Here is a 22,556-nt window from a genome sequence, read left to right on the forward strand (position 1 = left end):
GGGGTCAATCATCTGTTTTAGGGGGGAAAGTAGTACCTGGAACTGCAGGTAAGGAATGTTAGTAAAGTTTAAGTCTGAAAAGGATTTGGAAATCTGAATAATTGGATCAGATAGTGGAAGGATGGTGAGAACATTAACTGCCCCTGTCTGACATTTAGAACTGCGTCTCAAATGAACATTCCATAATGAAAAAGTATTTCCTGCTGAAAGCCATGTTTTGGCTATTTTTGACATCCATACTGAATGACAGAGAACACCATCCTGGTGGTGCTGCTTCAGGTTCCCAGGACAGTGGAGCTTAGCCTTAGACTCAAGTTTAAAGCAAGCTGGATGGAAGGCACAGTTGAGGACCAAGGACACAACTGTCAAAGGACAGCTGAGGACTGACACAATGCTAAGATGATCTCAAATGACAGCAGCCCAATGGCTCTGGCAGCTGAGACTGTGGAATCACTACAGTGAAACCAGGGATGTAAAGAAACCACGGATGTAAAGAAACCCAAGTACCAAAGAAGGAAGCTCAAGTGGACTTTATTATAGTTATTAGAATGTACAGGGACATCAGTGCATGGGTTCTTATTCAATTTCTCAGATTCAACACAGGAGCAGTTAGACACCAGCTCCTTGCTTTCTGCACATTTAGAATGTGTCATGTGGGACATCCTTAAATAATTTGCTGAAAGGTTCTTGAATAACAATGTAGTCAAAACCAAGCTAAGTGACTTCATAGATTCCCTGATATTCCAAGGAAATGCTATGGATAACAAAAAGCTTAAATATAAGAAGTGATTAGGAAGTGCCAACAGGGTGGTAGGATACAGGTAACTGATTTTATCATTGCTTTTATAGTTTTTAAAGTCCATTCCATTCCATTAACTGGAAACAGTCCTTGAAAACTTCATTATAACACTATTTCTTTATTACAAATATTTACATACTATATATTAGTGCAATTTTTATTTCCACACTTTAACAATCCCATCCCTTGACGCAGTTACTATAAACCCTTGCGTGGTCTGGAAAGTCGCGATATCGGTGATAATATCGTGATGCCCAACTGGGAGAGACTCTGGACCCTTCCGAGGGGTCTCATCAGTGGGCCCCATCTTTTGCTTATTCTGAATTTCCTGTATAAAAACAAAGTGAGAAATACTATTTACAGAAGGGTGAGCATTCGCAAAGAGAGACTGTCATCCATACTAGGTTGTCAGTGTAAGAAGACCGCAAAACCTCTTCCGTGAAAAAACCAATAAAACAAAAATGCCCAAACATACCACCTCACACCCTTTGACAGTTTTCTCAGGATTACTCCTTGGTTAATTTCTTTTCATCACACACAGCCTAAATCTAAATCTGAACTGACATTGCAGCTCTTTGATTAGGTAAACAATGGGTTTTTTACTCATATTTATTTCAATGACACTAAGATTTTATATTCCAGTAGGGGGAAAAAAGTTATAGGAACACATACATCTTGGGTTCCCAAAGCTTTTAGAAAACTGCTCCAATAGCATGAATGTAATTTAGAAGTTTGAGAAGAAACACTTAAAAACAGTGCATTGGGTAGACCCCTACTGACTTGTTTTAGTCACCTTTGAAGTAGCACCCAATTTGTTGAACTGAAACAAAACATTGTGCTATTTAACAACTAGCAACACTGCCAGTTCCCAAAGTCACTCTGAAGGATGTAACAAAAACTTCAGCATGCAGCTACTGTATTATCCTGATGTCAGTACATCTCACATGCTAAGGTCCTACCCAAAAGACATTCCAAACACTGATCAAACCCAAAAGTGTTAAAGTCTAAATTTCAATATCCCAAAAGGAACATATGACTCTGGCTTCTGCATGTAAGCAGTATTTGGTGAGCCCAATTCTGTCAAAAACAAATTATGTATTTCTTTTAAAGTAATTTCTTCCCAACTGCCCAAAAAATGCAATGCTGACACCATCCACAAATGTAAGAGTGAGTGAGTTACAATTAAAGACATCATGCAAAGAGTACAATCCATAGGATCATCCAAAGACAAGCAGAATAGGTGTCTATCAGACAAAGCAAAATACCTGAACCACCTCTGTGCCCTCAATTATCTTCCTGTAGTAGGAAACAGATGGGCAATTAGAACTTCCAGCAACAACATATGATCTCTCAGGGTAGGCTAGATCCCAAAATCTAAACATAAAGAAACAAAATCAAGGTGAGATGTTCAATTCTATCAGCTTAAAACAGCTGCTTAAAAGTGGTCTTGCTCTTATGATGAAAATGAGTGGGCACAAATGCTATCTGCTTTCTACACTCAGTGGAAGGGAGTGATGCAGAGAAATTTACACTCATATCAAGCTCACACATGAGTTATTTTTTGGTTTTTGTCATGAAGCTCATGAAGAATTTTACAGAAGGATACCCACTGTGTTTCAGAGCACACATTATGTTTCAGAGAAGCACCAAGTTCTGCAGTCCTTTTGCTGATAACAATTTCCTCAGCTCACTGATCTTTAGTAATGAACACATGTTCAGTGTTATTGTTTTGGCTTCTTAGAGATTATTTAGGCAACACTTGACAAAATTTAGTACACCAGCAGGGGTGGAGGGGAGGGTGACAAACAAGGAAGTTGTTTAGTTTGATTACCTTATTTTCATGTCTGAGCCTGCTGTCAGTAATATAGGATTACCAGAAGCTGGACTACAGTAAATTCCGTGGATGCTGTGAGGAGAAGGCTAGCAGGAAAAAAGGATATGTAAAAATAACTTATCAGCAATAGCTGTCACTATGCTTCAGAAAGGGAATGCACTCCTTGCCATATTCATCCACCCAGTCTCCAAATCTTTATGGCAAATGCCAAGTCACTTTAATGGGCCACATCTTAATATATTAATGTAAATTGCTCCCTTGCACTTTACAGAGCAATGGAACAGAGTTAACCACCCTCAGCAATCCTCTTTTCTTTTTTTTTTTTTTTTGAATCTTGGAAATTACATTCTCAATGATGAGAGATTATTTTTAAAGAATCAGGCAGGCAAATCCTACTGAAAAGCACATGGATGCTTAAATTTTTAGGCTATGAAGGCATTGTGGGACAGATACACAACAGAAAACTATCTTAGATCATGGAGCTCCCTGTGCAAAGAAGGGCAGGACTGAAATGAACTCAACCTGCAATCCTTGTAGCATGTACAAACTTAGGTTTAAGTAGATTCCAGATAGGCATTTACAACATTTATAGAAGTAGCTGTGGTAATTTTGTCTATGGATTCGTGAACAATATTCCAGATTGCTCCTTTTCCAATTAAGTCCTTGAAGAGGAACCACTTCATGCTTTAAACTAGCAGTTAAGTGTAGTAGTGGTATTATAGTACAGAAAGAATGTGTAAAAGAGCAGATGTTTACAGAAGTATGCATAGACCCAGAACAGCAAGTAAAAATAAGTACAAGATACCACACCATGAATTTTGGCTTTTTCATAATCTTTACAAGCTTAATCAGCCCACTGGTTTTCTAAGAACATGGCTGGCTATAACAAGTGAGCGTTATAAGTACATTCCATAGACAGTGGAAGGTGCCAATGAAGATTGAGGTTACATTGCTGTTTTACAGAGGGCATTTAATTCTGACAAGTAAAACAGTTATGGCCAAAATGAATCCCAGGGCAAGTTCTGTACTGATGCACAGCATGGAGTCTAAGGTTGTTCTAACCCTGGCTACACAAAAGAAACTGGAAAAGAAAGAGACCAGACCTGCAGTTCTGAAAGAGGTGGTGCACTGCTGGCCCACAGAGTGAAGCGTCGATCACCAGTTTCCATATCCCACATGGAGACTTCATTGTTGCCTTGAACAGCTGCAGGAAAGATGAAGCCAGTGCAAAAAGTACAAAACAGGTTGGTTGGCTCTTGCTGTTTGCTCTACTGACATCACATGGAGGGTATGACATAAAGACACTCTCTGTTTGCTCCCTGCAGCATTTGTGTTAGTCTTGCTTTAGTACTTTGGTTTGGCTTGAAAGCAGCTTCACTGTAATTAAAAGTGCCTGATTTAAAAGAGTTTAAAGGAAACCTGATTTAATTCTTGACCCCTTTAAAAATGTATAGAACCCTCAGTTTCCTCACTAGAGATAACTTCTCAGCCCTCTTAAAGAAGGATAGATGGTTTGTTCAGCATAGTCATCAGGGACTTTGGAGAACACTCCTATGCAAGTAAGAAAACAATCCAAAGTTACAGAGTTCAGTAGCTACAGTGAACTTCCACACTCATGTGGACAGGTAAAGAATTCTGTTCAAGGGATTGCTTACAAGCCTGGCAGCAACTTTGCAGGCAAGGACTTTTTAATATCAGTCCAAAATTATGAACTCTCTCATTCCTTTAGTCTTTCACAGGGAGGAAACAAACTAGAAAGCACAGTGAAACTTGCTTTATATGTATGTTTTTTCAAGGAATTTCTTTTATCTCCCAGGGTGGCTAATAACTCAAAATAGGAAGTGAAGCCTTAAAGCAAATAAAATATGAAACTCAAACTACTCTCGTTTTACAGCAACTTGATCAATTTTGTTATTTAGGATTAGTTTAAGGTAGTTGTCCATTTCAGAATGTGTTCCTGACCCAAACATATAAAAGTCTATGACAGTGCCACATGCAGTGAGGATGAAGCAGCTGTAAGCATATCAGATGAGGAATCTTGGACATTTCCAAACGTTCTAATCCATGACACATCTGGCTTACTTTGAAGGGGGAATTGGAATTCAATCTCTGCTCTGCAGAAGGTGGTAGCAGATTTCCCATCAGCTTCAATGTATGTCATGGCTTTGAATTTAATCTTTTGTAATATTTTGTCCTTAAAAAGGGATGGGATGGACAACACACAGGGAGAGCCCCTCATGAGAGTTGCAACGCTCAGAAGATGAGAATTGTAAATCCTGTCATTTTGACAATGGCTAAACCCTACTTTTTTTCTTTTCAACTCTCCACCAGGGCTTGAAGCAAAAGATTAAAAAAAGCTGCTTTAATCACAATCTCTGGCAATTGTAAGACATCTTTTACCTGCTATCACCCAGGACTGATAGACAGGATGCATGAGCAGACGTCTGATTCGGGCCTTGGAAGGATGAGAGTGGCTGGAGATAGGTAACTGAAACCTCATGTCCCAGCACGCCATGGTACCATTGCTCGTTCCTGGTGAGAAAAAGCTCCCCTTAGTCAGAGGGATAAATGTATGAGTTTTTGTCCCTATCTTTGTGCTCTGTTCCTAGGAAAATGGCCTTCAGCCTCAAGTTCTTAGCAGGCAGAATGCTTCTGAAAAATAGATGAGAAGATATTTCTCTCCTCTTGTTTGAGAAAAGCATACGCTAGTAAAATCAGATCAAGCAAAATCTTGAGCTGTAGTCACTGTAAGAGAAAACCATAAGAAAGAGGGGGACAGGGAAGAAAGAGAAACTAACAAGAAATATAGGCTTACCAATACACAGCCAGCACTGGTGTATGTCCACAGCAAACGAAGTTATGAGGCCTAACTTCAAATCGTGTTTCAGTGTCCAAGCATTGCTGCTGGATCGTAAATCCCATCCAACCAGAGATCCATTAACTGTTCCATAAGCCAGTACTGACTGGGCTCCTGAATTGAAGTGATGAATGTCTACCACACAGCCATCATCCTTCAGATCTAACGACCTGGGTTAAAATAATAAACTAATTTAGACACAGGTATGACTCCCTCCAAGTTTAGGACTCCTTCCCACAGCTTATGCTGAGCAGCTTTTTCCTCTTTGTGTCACTTCTCAGGGCATCTGCCAGAAACAGCTTTCTGAATTTAGCTTTACAATGAATGCTAATGCTCTCTCAGATCTCTCTGCTGATAGGACCTGCAAGGCTGTCAGGAGCCCTTTGCAAACATAAACACAACAGCTCTGTGCCCTGGGTCAGGGCAATCCCAAGCACAAATACAGGCTGGGTTGAGAATATACTGAGAGCAGCCCTGAGCAGAAAGATCTGGGAATGCTGGCTGATGAGAAGCTCAGCATGATCCAGCAATGTCTGCTCACAGCCAGAAAAGCCACCCGCAACAGAAGAATCAAAAGTGTGGACAGCAGGTTGTGGGGTGATTCTTCTCTCTGCTCCACACTTGTGAGACCCCACCAGCAGTACTGTGAGTACTTTCTGAGGCCTGGACATACCTCTCACTCAAACTGGAAGATTAAGCTGCTTCAGAGCCAAATATTCAAACACTGCTCATATGGAGGTAAGAAAAAGCTAAATCAAGCCCAAAGACTCCCCTACATACTATCCCATTACCCATATCTCTACCAGCTTATCACATTAAGAACCTGAGAGGAAAAATTGCAGGTCTGAGGCCACACCACATGCTGTACATCTGTAAACATTTATCTAATGACCTGCAAAACAACCTTCAAAATCACTTTGTAAGTGTTAAGATTGTAACAAAGGAACTAACCAATCCCAGTACATAAATAAAACAAGTGAGAACAATTCAGAATGGTTGTTTCAAGCTCATAAAGTGTTCATTGACACAAGAAGGACAGATATCCTATAGCTCTGCACAGTTGCCTTTCAACCCTTCTTTATGAAGCAGGAAAAGAACGTGGATTACAGCCTTCCAGTACACTCTGGGCTCAGCCAGCAGGAAGCCTAGAACAAATGTAAGGATCTATCTGAGGAATACTGTGTGTGGTGAGATTTAACTGCCTAAAGTACATACCTGCTTTGTATTGGATGAATTTTTGGAGATTTAGGGAGCTTTGAGGCTTCAATACCAAGAAGCTGGATGGCACCATTATCTGAAGCTATAGCCAAGTAATGTGAACCTTGGCAAAATGTAAGTGTCTTTACATGTCCTCCAATCCGAGAGTATGTCAAAATTGATCTAAACAGTAGAGAGAGAAATAGGAGGGGAGAAAAAAGAGGTTATTTTTGGTGGCACTTAACCCCAAAACTTCTCTTAAACACCTACTTAAAACAAATAGCTCTTGAGAAAGGTCTGAAAATAACATTTTCTAGCTGTTCCAAAATGAGAAAGCAAAAAATCCAGGGCTGGCTTTAAACAACAACAGCAGAACACATTTATATGTACAGAAATGAAATCAAAAAGCCTGTAATTATTATGACTGCAAAGCAGTCCCTTTGCATTTTTTCTTTTATTAACTAATTGAAACAGCAGTCTAATATTATAGATGCAAGCCAAAAGGAACACTTATATATCTCCTTATTGATATTTCCAGCACACCCACAAGTAATTCATATTTTGCTCCCTGCTCTACTTTATTTTTCACTCTAAAATATTGCAGACCCAAGTACCACAGGTTTTTAAGCTACCTGGTTGTAGTGGTTTTTCCTTCCATTTTTTGGCTGTTCCAGACCTTCACTGTGCCATCATTTGAGCAAGTGGCAAAAATGGAGTGTTCATCAGAGACCCGAATGCGATTCACGGCAGACTTGTGTTCGTGAAGGTGAGCTACCAACAACCCTTTGGGACGCCATCCTACAGGGAAAACAAAACCACAGGCTAATCAGGAACATGCAAGTCCCCCTAGATCCATCCACTAGCAGCTATATCAGGCTACAGTCATTACAACTGCAAAGCACAGACGGCACTGAAAACAGTGTTAAGGCATTTTAAATATTAAAGGCAAAAGCCTACCTGCTCAGTTCTAAATTAGACACTAGTCATAGGTGCTCTGCACAGTAAACACATTTCCTAAACTAAGAATTTCCTCTTTTCCTCATCCTTTGCATTTTTTCCATGAAAGGATGATATCTTGACTCAAATTACACACACACACACACACATATATATATAAATATTTTTTTATCTAATAACCTCAGTGGCCTGTGATGTACCTGGAGGTGGGGGCTTGCTCTCCCACTCAGCATTCTCCATCATCTGTTTGGCAAGTCTTTCTGCATTACACTGCTCTCTCTTCTGCTGGATCAGCTGTTGCAGCTCAGTTTTGCAGGTGGTGATCCGCAGCTGGTGTGCAGATGGGGACATTGTGCTGCTCAGGGCCTGCAGGGTTGGTTTCCTGGGCTGGACAACTGCTCCATCAGATGCCTGTAGGAAATCAGACCTTAAAAATATATGCCTTACATTCTACACACAGATAAATCCCCCTCATAAGATTTCTGTGTCACATACAGTGAATAAAAATGGAAAAAAACTTTTTTTATTGAATCAATTAGCAATGAATTAGCATTTAAAAAAATATTTGCATGAAGACAATTACAAATAGTGAAAATTATTTTTTATATAAAAGATTAACATTCTCTTATTCTACCCTGTTTGCCTACTCTGTTCTGTATTCTATCTAAAGAAACTGTAATGTGCTGTGCACAACTATTAATGCGATTATTACAGAGGCAGTTATTGCTCTCAAGACTGACAAAATTAAAGGTTAGCTCTCAAAGTCGTTTGCATTGGCCTTTAAAAACCAAAGTGTGAAGTGTTCCCCTTAAGTTCAGGGTAGACACACTCATTTAAAGGTAGTAGAAGTTAATTTCCATATAGAAGAGTGTTCAGTGTCAAGACATGCCTCCACGGCTTGCAGACCTCCCAGCCTATCCTTCTCAAGCCAGTACTAGGTATTATAGGTACAGGATGTCTAAATGCTACTGTGATTTCCAAGTTAAAACCATGATATCTCTTCCTCACAACATGTATCAGGACATTCAACTTGAGGAAAAGTCTTCCCTGCCAGAGAAGTTTACATAATAATTGTCCAATCCACAAAGCCCCATCTCTTTGTGCAGAGCATCTGTTTGTTAGTGAAGCTCAAGGGACTGAACTTACTTCAGTCCTCTCTCAGTTCCTATTTTAAAAATAAGAACTTGAAAGTCAGCAACTCTGCTGAAGAAGACACCAGCCAATAGCATGGCCAGTATCAAATAACCTCCAAACAAAACAAGAACATCACATTCCTATAGTCCCACTTGACTTTAAAACAATTAAATCATTTCAGGTAAGATGCAAACATAGTATTTTTCAGGTATACCTGTGGAGAGGATGACAAAGTGGCACAAATGCCAGCTGAGGACTCTGAACGAAGTGGTTTCCCAGCCTGGATGGCTTCAGGATCAGTAGTTTGCCCATGTCCTTTGGATATTGGCTGGGAGATGTTTGTGGGTTCCAGGGACCCAAACATGCTTTTCCATTCTTCATTTACATTTGAATCTTGCTTTACATGCTTTCTAGCTATAAGTATTTTGGAGGGAAGGAGGGAGGAGGTGGGAGAAGAAAAAAACAAAACACCCCCAACATTACCATGACAACATTAACTCAGGATTGTCATTACTTTGAGACTACGTGGAAGTCTAATGTTTACATGCCAGATTGTTATGTATGTACAGAGAAAACCCTACTGCTATGTTGTGGAGATCAGCTGATGGGCATTTATAAGGGAAACCAAACAAAGCACCTGCCTCGTGTGTTCACATCTTCATGATCCTATAGCTGACTCATGTAATAGATCACTAGAGGGAAAGCTTACATCTAGAAGGCTGCAGGATTAGACTCCACCATATGATAATTTTTTCTTACAGAATCATGGAAGGATTTGGGTCATTTAGTCCAACTACCCTGAAATGAGCAGGGACATCAAGAATAAATTTGTAATAGCACAGTACACAAATCATTGTTGGTGTCAAATACAATCAGGTTTCCATCATAATTGCAACATCACCTGTAGATTCAAGTATGTTATCTCTTTAAATAGGAAATTTTTTTTATTTCCAGCATTCCTTTAGAGCCACTTAGAACTGTAAAATTTAGACAGAAAAAGAAAAACATGGAACAAATTAAATTTGGACAAAGTCAGTGAAGAAAAGTTAAAGGCATAAAGATTTTAAGGTTAACAGCTTTGGGTGAAACAAATTACTTCAAGTATAGACTTCATATACACTAAATTTTAAATCATGTTGACTCCTCATTCAAGGATGCAAAAAAATAAGAAATCCTACACTTCTGTACTTTCCTTTACAATTACATGCAAACCACTCTAATTCTGGAAAAAAGATGTTAATAGCTATAGGCTTTAGAGATATTTCTGTATTTCTATATGTAAAAACACAGAATCTACCAGTGATGTAATAGAGGAGGGAATTACAAGCTTGAGAGAGTAAAGAGGAAGCTCAAACTGTCTGGTAAATAAGAATTTTGAGGACACAGAGAACTGGAATAGTTAGCAGCAAGTGGATTTCGCATCTGAACAAGGAAATGTAAGAGGTTTTTTGAGCTGAAAGAAGAGCAGGTAAAAAAAAGTAAAATGGGAGTCGCTAAGAAGCTGAAGAACCCTAGGATCAAAACACACCTACTTGGGTGAGCAACTTCAGGCTACCTCAAGAAAACACCCAGGATTTTCACAGTTAAAGAGCTTAGCCCTTGTTGAGAGGAAACAGGGCAGACGTAGCCTCCAACATTTACACTGTTGCCATGAGTCACTAGAGTCCTGTTTGTCACAATCAGCTGAACAACTGCACACGCAGTCAACATAATTTAAAATAATCCCCATTTTTCAATGATCAGAGAACATTTCATCACCTCACATTTCAAACAGAAGCAGTAATTTTGCTATTGCAAACTCAGGGAGGATGGTGATAGCCGTGTAGGCTGAGAACACCCTGAAAGGAAGGCTATACTTCAACTATATAGATCACAAAATATACTAACCACGTTTGTCATCAGAATCCTGCTTTGTTTTAACAAGATCCACTTGTCTTCCAGTTATTCCCAGAGCTGACAAGTCAATCACCCCTTTGTGACTGCTATCATGTAGGTGGCTCTGATCCACAATATTGGCTTTAGCTTTATTAGATTTTAACATAAAGTCCTTCAGTGCTAACAGTTTGTCTTCTTCCTCCTCAGTCATCCCCTAGAGAATAAAAGAAAAGGTACTATTACTCTCTCTTAACAATAACATGCACCAAGGCATGAAGATTTAAGAAGCAGTAAAATTAATGACTGGCTCAGAAGTGCAGAAGAGCACATTCCCAGAATTCAAAGCATTGGTCCATTGCTCATACAAAACATAAGGTAAACTACTGCAGTGTAAGAATATCTTTCCTCCTAAGAAATGGGGCAAGGAAAAGTGAAAGGGCAGAAAAGAATTTAGTGCTGGATCACTCTCTGGTGCAATCTGCTTCGCTGCCACCTAGACCATGCTTACAGCCCACATGCCATGGGGGGGGAAAAAACCCACACAGCTACAGTCCTTTTTCTTCCCAGTTCTCACTACTTTGGGTGGGTGATTCTTTATGTTCCTCTCTTTCACATATAACCCTCAAGACTTTACAGCTCCGTTTCCTTTTGACATATATGTGTAGCACTTTGACAAATACATACTCCTTTATCCAGCACAATGCACTTAATCCAGCAATGCTCTGTAATGCTGTCACATCAAGGATGCATCAGAAGTTTGAGACTACAGCCATTTTTTAAAGACTTAGGTGGTATTTGTATGTCTCTATATCTGGCAGATCTTTTTAAAATCTTCAAGTTCTGAACAACTTGTCCCACAAGCATATACTGAAATGAGTGAAGTTAATGGCTTGGGGGATCAGAACCTCAGACTGGCAGTCCTTCACAGAAGGAACTGCAAGGCCAGGACTTGTGGAGGTGTACAGAGCCCCAGAGTCTCAAGCCTGAGTTTTAAAGTACAAATAAAACCCAATTACTTGTGAAAGAAGCTTCTTCAAGAGCTGTGCAATGGCAGGGTCCTCTGGAGGTGGGCACTCGGAGAGAGCTCCAGTTCTCTTCATTTGACGCAAGTGCAGGTGTCGGAAGAGGCTGGTGATATCCTTTGATCTTAAGACATAATCAAATATGGAACGGCTGACAGGCTCCTTAAGGACACTTAACAGGACTATTTCTTTGTCTACCTGCAATTCAAAACAGACCAGTCAACATGATGATATTCATATAACCTGTACAAATCATCTAAATTCAGCTTGTCTCCTTTCTTGAAAATAAGATCTGTGTTGGTCATGTCAGACTTTGTCCATTCTCTTCCCCTCTTTCCTATAAAGTACTTCTCATAGTTTGCTGTCTACATGAAAAACAACTTCAAAATGAGTCCAGAATGAAGACTTAATATTACAATCCAACTTCATGTTACCCACTACTCACTAGTTAAATATAGTGTTGCATAGCAAAGAAAATATTTATATACTAAAATGAAGAAGAATATACTAATATGACACAGGAAGTGAACAAGACAAATTTACTAATCAGTGCCTAAAACACAGCACAAAGAACATGTAAACACAGAAAAAAGTTATTATATTGCAGTTCCCATCTGCAAGGTTTTCAACAAAATGTTAAACACAGGATGCATTTCTCAATATACGTACTGCAATTATTTCTTCTTTATCTATTAAAACACCCGAGAGGTGCAGTCTACAGGTTCTGAAGTTGTATGCAAAGATGCCTATATGATCATACTACCAGCATTATGCAGGTCATTCCTGGACATGCACTAATAGTAAATGACTTAATTCCTTCATGCTGAGCATTGTGCCCTGACCCTTGGCAAAGCACTGAAACACAAGAGTGATTCTGGTGAAATCACAAGCATGGTAATCTCTAATTAACAGACTGGTCTTGTAGATGAAAGCTTGTAGATGAAACCAAATTGTTTCACAGCCAACTTTCCATCCTTTTTAGACTCCTATAAACTAGCACAATATTGTAAGAGTTTGACAATAAACAGGGCAGAAAAGGCTTGAACCAAAAATATACCTGCTGATTTTAGGCTTTGTAAAATGTTTTGCATTTTGCAACAAATTTGAGACAACAGTCTCAGAAACATGGAAAGCAATGGCCATTCTATACATCTGCCAGCAGAGATCAAAAAAATCTATAATTGTCTATAATCTTAATTGAAAAAAAGTGTATATGGTCCTTATAGCCAGGACCATGGCCAAGACAAACTTATGAATCATGGCGAGTCCAGACATTCCCATTAATATTATTGGAAGTATTACCTGTATTATTGGTTGTGTGATAAAAGGATGGAGGTATGGCATTAGCTTGCAATAGACATCAGCAATATTCAAATACTGTGCCACGACAGTGATAAATCCAACTGCACCATAACATATCCAAAGATTAGGGTGACACAGGAAAGGTGCTGAAAGAAAAATAGGCTGTTAAAATATATCATTCATAAAGGAGAGAGGAGATCATCCTGCATATGGCAGCCTGTGATGTAATTTCCTTCGAACAGAATTACTCCCAAACTGAGCCTTCTCTCTTCCACAGCAACAAAGTTAAAACATTCATACGGAAGAAATTATTTCATGGATTTCACTGTACTCATGCTGCTCAATTTCCTTGCTCTTGCCAAAAAGCATATTTTCCTTATTTGCTCATTTCAATCCCTAATTGTCAACTACAGATTCGCAAAGGAGACTAACCCAAAAATAAATCTCAATCACATTCTAACAATTACAGTGAATCCTAAAACGGGTGATTTTTTTTTTCTTTTTAAGTAAATACTTCATTCCTTCCTGCTTTCCCTCTCTTCCTTGAAGAGTCACTACTTATATTATAAGATTACAAGACTCAGAAGTCCCCCTAATTATGTGGGCTTTAAAAAGTTGTTATCAAGGCACTGTATCCAGTCATGAGATGTAATCGCAGATCATCTGCTTCAAATTCTGAGTGCATTTGTAAAACTATAACATTAAGAAGAAGCAAACTACATCTCAAAAGATCATTTGGTATTTTTTTCCATAAATAGCTGCTAATTTCTTGGGCGCATCTAAATTAAATTGATAAGCCTGATCAGGAAGGAGACACCAACTCTGCAACCAAGGGTGTATTGAGTTAATGGGTTTTTATGGTGTTAGAATAAGAAAGGATCATGATTGTCTGAATTCTCTCATCTTCAAAGGCTAATGTGTGTTTGCAAGTTATGTGCCCGATGGACTACCAGAAGCAATCAGGATTTTTTCTTCACAGCAGGCTGCCATGTAGACCAAGGAAAGATCTCAGATCAGAAAGTTTTTGGAGTGTTTTTTGCTGCTGCCCTATATAAAATCTGAGAAGATGCTTCCAATTTGTTCCACCAAAACTATTATTTTAAAGTCCTGAGCACTAACATGGTTCAACATGGTGGTACTAGGTCTGTACCACAATTTTGTTTATATTCTAAAACAGAACTACAGGTTTGTATTCTGGACAGCTAACCTGACAGTGGAGCTTTATGTAGTACTGAGATTTCTTTTCTTTACTAGGAAAACAGGGTGCTCTCCAGTATTCCAACTTACCTATATCACAAGCAAACTCATAAATATGGGGCTTTTGCAAGAGCCCCAGCTGGCACATACAAGTAAGAGCATTGAGGGCTTTATAAATGACAAATTCTTCAGCATCACTGAGACCTTGCTGAAGCAGAGGTTTGAGTATTGATGAACTTTGCCAGCCAACATAAGCAGCAACACCTGAAACATAAAAATAATATAAAAATCTGAACCAAACTGATAAACACCAGAAAACTCTATGTCTTCCTATCAGAATTGAGAGTAAACATAAAATAACTTTATCGCTTCTAATCTAATAAGGTAATAATCAATATACTTGTTCATGTCTTAATGCTGGACTTTGCAACCCTGTGCTAAAAGGAAGGGAGGAAGGAGAGAGAAACAGCACTAGAAAGAGAAATACCCTCAGTGCCACTGCTACAGAAGGGCATCTGCTCACAGTCACAAGTGGCAGCGCCTGCACTTACTTAAACACCAGTTACAGAGCTCAGTTCTAAAGATGTGCAAATGCCTGAAGTAAAATAAAAACATAACTTTAGAACTTTATCTGAATTCTTCTGTGGATGTTTTGGACGGACACTGGGAGAGGAGTTGAAAATACAGGTTACATGTCTTCACTTTTAATTGCCTCAGATGTCTCTATGTCTTTTGCAAGAGGGCAGGACACTCGGACCTGTGCTTTGGCCGTTCTGTTGCTCCTTCTGATAAATTATCAATATCACTTCTTGGCAGTTTGCCAGCACAGCATTTTGTGGCTTCTAGTTACAATGGAATATGTAGCTACCATAATGGCCCCACTGAAAGTCTGATCATGATTGTTTTTCCTGCCATGCACCTGAGTACCATTTTTGCTCTCAGGAACTGCACTTGGGAAAGTTTTCTTGACCCACAAATCCTGAGCACTGACTCTCAGCAATGGTCATGTGGATTTCCAACATACATGGAGCATTAGCTATACTTAACAGCTGATGTCATTATTGGTAAGATTTTTTTAATTGTTATGAAGTATTCTGAAGTAACAGGAATCTTCAGGTGATGTTTTAAGGCATTACAAAAACTTTTCCAGTTATAACTTCAGCATATACCAATGCCTAGTTCTCATTATATAAACAGATCTACTGAAGTGAATGGGATAATGCGCCCATGCTGAAGTGATGCATCTACTATAGAGCTTGCAGAAATCCTAGTAATCACTTGCCATAATTTAGCTTTTTAAGTTAGTGGCTGTAGTAGAGACTCAAAGAAGAAAAAAACCATTTAAATTCCAATTTTTAAATGTTAATCTACCCTAGATTTATATGCCTCAGTCACATTTGTATTAAATATTTGGACTAAAAGAAGTATACATTTGTATCTACATTGTTTCATCTTCATTCCCTAATGAAACATTTCTACCCAATAATTCAGAAAAACTCTTTTCTTATAAATTCTAGAAATCTTTATAAGAAAGGACGTTTACATGACTTATTTTTTCATATCCTGGAAACTGTTCATTTATTTATTTTCTTCCCACTCTGTCTGGTCGAAACCAAACGCTTACCAACAATGCTGTCAAAGAAAGCTCCTCGAAGATGCCAGTCATTCTTGTCATTTAAGAAAGTGATCATATGAGACAGAAGAACATCATTGGCTTTTTGACGTCCAAAAAAGACACACAGACGTGTTATTCCATTTTCCATCAGTGTCTGTTTCACAATATTCTCTGGGTCACTTAGCAAAGTCACAACTTTCTGCTGGACCATTTCATGCAAGGCTTGCAACTCTGCAAGGGACAACAGGATGAACATTTTGGCTGAGAAGAAACAGCATGTGCATGTGTACCACCTGCTGCTAAAGCAGTTACAGTGACAGGTCATCCTGAACAACACCTGACTGGGTAAAATTGGCAATGCAACAGAAGCTCAACAGTTCCAACAAGGGCTTACCAAAGACTTCAGGCTGAGCATGAGTGGTGAAGAAGCCAAAGAGTAGAGAAATGTGAGACATTTTTACCCAGATCAACTTATTCTAAACTTGCTGCAACTTTCACTAAGATGATTCCACTCATTTTATACATAGAGATGATATGCAGATGAGAAGAAGCATAAGAATGAGTCAGCAGCAATGTTACCACTGTAAACAAAATGCTTTGAGGCAATTTTGGTTTGATATGTTTATTTGACTATGAATTTGAAAATTTGTGAACTGACAACAGATCAAGACTATGTTTTTATTTAGGCTGATAGATTCACTTCATTAAGCATACAGAGAGGAATATAAGAACACTTCAAGAAGTGAGTGCTTCCAATTTCATTATATTTCTGCAGTTAATCTAACAATACTGATGAAAAATTTGAAGATGACCTTGCCTATGGCTTCTACTTCATGACACAATTAAAAAAAGTATTTCTATTAAATGGAAATAACAGATTGTTAATGCACTGCATATTATTGAAAACTACAAGGCAGGCTCTCAAACAAGCAACACAAAAATTTCAGCTACTGCTGCACCAGCATTGAGGGGTGATTATCATTTGCCTGAAGTCAGAAGTCCAGCTAATTTGCTTTCTATTGTGACCCTGTCTACAAGCCACATGAAAAATCTGCCTCCTGGGTTCAAATTTCTCATGCTTGGTTTCAAAAAGGGTGAAAAGAACAGAACTACTCAAGCTTCTTTCTTCTTTGTGTTACTTCCTTCATCTCCAAGCTATCTCAAGAGACAGGGGAGAGCATTTCTTAGAAACACAGCCCAAACAATGAAGCTTCCTCTCCCACTCCTCAGCAATTTTGAGCATGCCACACCTTACATGAAGGAATTTGAAGAGGATCTTTTATATTTGGTTTTAGATTTGTTGCTGTTTTATTTATTTATTAGTGTAAAGTATCATCCTGCAACTAGTTAAGAGAGAATTGCCTTTTCCCCAAATGGAATATGTGCAGGATGTTTACCAACTCTGATTAGTCACAGATTGCTCTACTTAGCCCAGAAGAGAAATGACAGTTTCTAACCACAAACTCTTCCCAGCTTAGATTTGCCCAGCATTCTTCTGGAATTTATGCAACACTAAAAGGCACTGGAGATGACACACAGGTCACTTATTACCACGTGTCTTTACAAAGGGAAAGGAAAAGACAATCCATCCTTAGGACTTTAATTCATTCTCTGTGCTAGTTATAATACAATGTTACAGTAGTATATTACTGCCAAATGGTATCCACACAATTAGTTTTGCCAGGCAAACAGTCAAGAATTGTGAAGCACAGGGACAGAAAAGGAAGAATGAAAAATAGAGTGCAATGACTATGCTAGAATTTGACAGGTTTTCCAAAGCTAACGCTGCTTCCTACTCCAACAGAAGCAGTATTTGGAGCACAGGCATGTTTTTGCAGCTGTCTTGTTTATGAGATAAGCTGGAAGTGAAGCTGGATATGCAACCAAGCAACCAGCATCACAGTCAAATACTTTGAGGATCCGTGGAGAATAAAAACATGCTCATTTATATACTTTCTTGTCTCTCACAACATTCAGAGCAGAGGTGTCTGTCTCCATGGGAAGCTGTCACACACTTTGATACTGGTCAAGGCAAAACATTCTTCCCATTTAATAGGAAGGCTAAGCTTTGAGAGATGAGATAGATCAGTGCTACCTAGGAGCTTTGGCCCATGATTTGCTATTATAAGCAGGCAAAAAGCGACATTACCTGTGTCATAGTTATCACTAGGGTGAGATGTTTCATCCATTTCTTCACCATTTGGTTCATTTTCCATATTCAGATTTTTCAGCTGTACTAACTCCAGAAATCTCAGAGCTGTTTCTGCCAATAATGCTATGTTTTCTGCAAAGGAAAACATTTTGGTTAAGAATTGTTCCACTTTGCCAATTTACATCAGTCAGATGATCCCCCTGAAGAGAGATTACAGTCACTGACAACACCAGTCACAACAGGCAAACAGGACTGAAATCACACAGGATGCTCTGGTCAAACCACTTGTGTTGACTCCCAGCAAAGCTACCAAAGTACATCAAATCAAACAGTACTTTTGTCATGTAAACAAGTGGAAAAATCCTAATGATATTAGGTGTGACAATGACTAATTTAATTCTTCTAGAGCCAGCCGAAAATGCCACCTAATCTCAGTTTAGCAGCTAAATAATTTGATAGAATGTAAAGGTGAAATAGCCTGAATTAACTAACATTGCTACATAGTAGACTGCAACAAAATAACAACAAACCACCACACCAGGACATGTATCCTAGGCAATAACAACTTGTTACCCTGGAATCCACTTTTAGAACATTTGTCAGTGTATCTATCCAGACGATTTGGCACCGTTCTGCACCATTTGGAAGCTGCTGAAGCAACTCGGGCCGCATTATTTGGGTCAGCCTCTGCTGGCACAGGAACAATAACATCAAGGCAGAAGTCCCACTTAAGCAGCCGTTCTGAGTGTCATCCAAATCAACAGCAATGTGCCAAGTCTGATCTGCCACCAGTCTGACCACTTCCAAAAGTGTACTATAGTAACAGAAGTTAACCCAGTTAGACTACCTTTAAATACATTAATGTATTTGAAATTTAAATTGATCATGGTGACCACAAACAATTGGTTCTGTTCATTAAGTGTACAAAGTCTTCAATAATTATTTTTATCAGTTTACGTAGTAAACAAAAGAAAAACATCACCTGATGTTCTCAACTAAAAAAACCCCAAAACCTAATGAAAATGTGCTACTCATAGCAAGTAAGGGCACATAGTAAATGGCAAACATGGGCATGACTACAAAGCTTCTTCCTGAACTGTGCAGAACTCACACATCTGAATAACATCTAAAGAAAACATCTGTTACAGTATAAGCCGGCTTATTACAGAGCAAATAATCTAATTTCAGCCCCTGCATATCAAATTTCATGCTGTTGGAAAACAGCTCTGCAGCCCAGCAAGACACTGATGCTTTAGGTTAGTTTCTTATTTATTCAGTTCCATCAGGCCATTTTATGGAAACAATCAGGGCTAATGAAATGTGACTACAGGTGTCACACCTGCAGTCACTTCTGAGACTTCTGGCGAGTTTTACTGACAGAAACAGTTAAGAGAACACAGAAAAGCTCAAGATTTGGAGTTTTGACTGGATGTCCTCTTACCAGCATATGCAAGTCTGACGATGGTGGCTTCATCCTGGGCCAAGTGTGCAATGCCTGGCAGAATGTATTCTGGGTAAATATTAATATCATTGCGTGGCACCTCTTTGACGAGAGCAAGAACTTTAGTTAGCGTCCTCACAGATTCTGCCCTCACCCTGGGCACAGAGTCATTGCTGAAATGTAACAGATAAGGAGTAATACGATCCAGAAGAATCTCTACACTTAATCTTGGTGCTAAATGAAGAATCAGCTCCAAAGCAGCCAGTTTTGAATCACAGTACTTGAGAGTCTGTAAACAGGAAGTTATCACAGACACTAGAATAACCAGCCCATTCTCTTTTGTCTCTCCCTCGGCCTTCTCTGTGCGATCGTGCCCACAGAGATTGTGAATGATGTTGTCCAGATCTTTACGTATGACCAATATACGCTCGTCTGCTGACACAAACGTTTCCTTGGCAAACTGGGCCATGTAAGGCTGAAGGAAAGTGTAAAATATTTCGGGAAATGCATTGTTACGTTGCTGTTTCAAATAATCTTCAGCTGCTAAACGTTTCTCTGGCTCTCGATGGATCATCTGAGTGACCTTGAGAAAGGCAGAAGTAGGAGAGAGCGGGAGAGAAAGATCAAAGGTTTAGACATTTGTAATACAAAAACATCGAAACCCAAACCCAAACAATAAGCAATCTGTCACCGAAGCAGGTGACACACGCATGGTTCTAATTCTGTAGCCCATCCTTACCAATTCTCTGATACTGCGGTCTTCAATTTTATTTAGGACTTGATCGGGGGAAAAGAGGCCATTTCTGTATGCCAAAAGCTGAGATAAATCAAACAAGGGTACACCTTCTGTGAAGAGCTCTGCTATTACACAGCCTGGGACAGAAAGAAAAAAAGAAGCCAAAGACGTCAGAGGATTATAAACAGACACTTTTTTGAACTTTGTTTTCTATAGGCAGACAAGAACAAACCCTAAACAAGTCTTTGCTCGATTAAAAATAAGGCAAATGAGCTGCCAAATTAATTTGCGGAAATGAGATAACATCTCAAGCTCCAAAACCTGGCTTTTATACTAGATCCCTGAAATCTGTTCCAAGTAATTTATTTCAAGCATGTCAACAGCAGAGGAGTTTGCAATTAGAAAACATGAGGCAGTGACTTCAGCCACCTGCCAGCTGGAAAATCCATCACTAGAAAAGGATCCCACATCACTGTCATGTGGAAGAAGAGAGTGGTAAGTCAGCATGGGTCAGGTGGTAGGTCAAAATTAAGCAGCCCTTTTACAAAAGGTAAAGAAATAACTTCTGCTGCTACAGCTGATGCTGAGGGACAGCATTTCATCACTCACACATGATTGCCAAAAACAGACCCCCAGTATTGTGTACATGACACAAGTCTCTCTTCAAAGGACCTGCTCCTGCAGTTTGCTCCCAATAGTCTGCTTTGTCAGTAGTGTGTCCTGGAAGTTTGGCCATAAGAGCAACTTGTAAAATGAAATAAGCATTTCCTTCAAATTAATTTTCAATCACTTTAAGGGGAGAAAAAAACCCAAAAAAGGGCTAAACTTATGACTTTCAAGACAAGGCCAAGACTCAAGGCAGTCTCCCGCAGTCGAACTCTTAACTAGTATTTGTGAGTGGGACCATAACAGGACTTTGCTCCCACTTCGTGCCTGTGGGGAAAATAAAATGAGAAGGGGCTTCTAGAGCCAGTATTGCCAAATTACCCTGAAAGCTGTACCAGTCCCCCCAGAACTGGGCCACGGACTGGGTTCTCCTCTCAGGCCCCATGAGGCACATGCTTCTCTGCCAGTAGAAGATTATGGACTGTGCCTTGAAGAACCACCTCTTTCCTAGAGCACAGATGAGCCATAACAGAATAGTTTGGGATTTCTCTCCTCAGATAATAGCAATACACTTAAATTATGTAGCCTACTATGTTGTCTTTGTACTTTTCTGTGAATGAAAAAAGTTTGGGTCTTTATGCTTAAAATACACAAGTTTTTAACATGCTGCTCTCTGAGCCTGCTGTAAGAGAAGAAAGAAAAGGAATCAAAAACCCCCAGTAAAGTTCTTCTGTGCTGCATTAGTCAGAAACAACACCTGATAGCTCCAAGTACCTGCAGAAAAGATATCCATTGCACGTTTTAACTCCCCTCTTGTTCGCTGATTGCTATTTGCCAAATCTACCAAAGGAGTGGAAGGGTCCCGCATGTTTTCCAGCTCCGTGGCAAACATGCTGCCATCGACAAAGCGCTCAGGAGCGATGTAACACGTTCTCCTCCGGGACGTGTCAAAGAAATAATTGAAGTCAGCAGGATTGTCTTCAGGAAGGTAAGTTGGTTTAAAACTGGCAAAGTCAGTTAGAAGAACCCAGTTCCAGCTGGTCACCATGATGTTCTCTGTTTTAATATCACCGTGGCGGACTCCAGATTTGTGCGCTTGGTCCACCGCAGTGAGGATCTGGAAAGCGATCCACCTTTTCTCAATGTTGTTCAGGAACGGCCTGGTACTAATTCGGTCATAAAGGTTGTCCCGTACGTACTGTCTGAAAAGCATAGCGGCCTTCTCGGACAGGGTGGCTTTCTGGAAGGGGAGGCAGTTCTGTGCCGAGTGTAACCTTATCTTCAGCTCCTCCAGCTCCTGCTTGTAGCTCGTCAGGGGTAAGGTGGGATCCTGAATGGCGAACACCTTCACGACCACCAGCCCCTCCCGGTGCTTGGCTCGGGCCACCTTGAAGAAGCGGGTGCTGCCCAGGCTCTTGTCGTACTCGAAGTCGTGGATGTCCGAGAAGTAGCTGTCCACCGAGAGGATCTGCGAGGGGGCGATGCCAGCCAGCTGGTTCCCCATGGCGGCACCTCCTCCGGCCGCGGGCACCGCGCCGGGGCTCAGCCGCGTCTGCCTGCGGACAAACACAGCGCGGATCTCAGCAGCCCCGGGTCCGCCCCGCTGCCCGGGCCCGCGGGCCGCGCTCCCCGCCCCGAGCGGGCCCGGCCGCCGCCGCTGCCCAGGCCCGGCCGCCCGGGCCGGCCCCAGGGGCGCGGGTCCCCCCGCAGCACTCACCGGCCCAGGCGGAGCCGGGACCCCCGGCCCCGGAGGCGGTGAGAGGGAGCGAGGCGGGACTCGGGGCGGCGGAACCGGCACCGCCGGGCGGGCGGGGAGGGGCGGCGCCGTGAGC

The 22,556-nt window shown here is 40.3% G+C and overlaps 1 protein-coding gene across 1 annotated transcript; it reads right to left on the reverse strand.

The window, feature by feature from the left end:
- Nucleotides 1–897: 897 nt before the first annotated feature.
- On the reverse strand, nucleotides 898–22,556 carry PIK3R4 (phosphoinositide-3-kinase regulatory subunit 4). Its single transcript, XM_038161070.1, has 20 exons — nucleotides 22,442–22,556; nucleotides 21,499–22,280; nucleotides 20,122–20,255; nucleotides 19,383–19,965; nucleotides 17,939–18,073; nucleotides 15,799–16,020; nucleotides 14,265–14,438; nucleotides 12,978–13,123; nucleotides 11,670–11,873; nucleotides 10,666–10,867; nucleotides 8,993–9,192; nucleotides 7,845–8,055; nucleotides 7,320–7,485; nucleotides 6,706–6,870; nucleotides 5,449–5,660; nucleotides 5,034–5,165; nucleotides 3,737–3,837; nucleotides 2,631–2,719; nucleotides 2,065–2,173; nucleotides 898–1,127 (listed from the first exon to the last, which is right to left on the reverse strand). The coding sequence occupies exons 2-20, from the start codon at nucleotides 22,226–22,228 to the stop codon at nucleotides 957–959; spliced, it is 4,086 nt and encodes a 1,361-aa protein (XP_038016998.1). The 5' UTR covers nucleotides 22,229–22,280; nucleotides 22,442–22,556; the 3' UTR covers nucleotides 898–956.

This window comes from Motacilla alba, chromosome 2 (genome assembly GCF_015832195.1).
Source record: "Motacilla alba alba isolate MOTALB_02 chromosome 2, Motacilla_alba_V1.0_pri, whole genome shotgun sequence".
Lineage (NCBI taxonomy): Eukaryota > Metazoa > Chordata > Aves > Passeriformes > Motacillidae > Motacilla > Motacilla alba.

Coding starts and splice junctions, on each gene's coding strand:
- PIK3R4 (XM_038161070.1), bottom strand. CDS start 22,228: ATGGGGAACCAGCTGGCTGGCATCGCCCCCTCGCAGATCCTCTCGGTG. Junction 7,486..7,844: donor GAGCAAGCCCCCACCTCCAG/GTACATCACAGG, acceptor TTTTCCCTGTAG/GATGGCGTCCCAAAGGGTTG. Junction 1,128..2,064: donor AGGGCACAGAGGTGGTTCAG/GTATTTTGCTTT, acceptor GTTTTTATACAG/GAAATTCAGAATAAGCAAAA.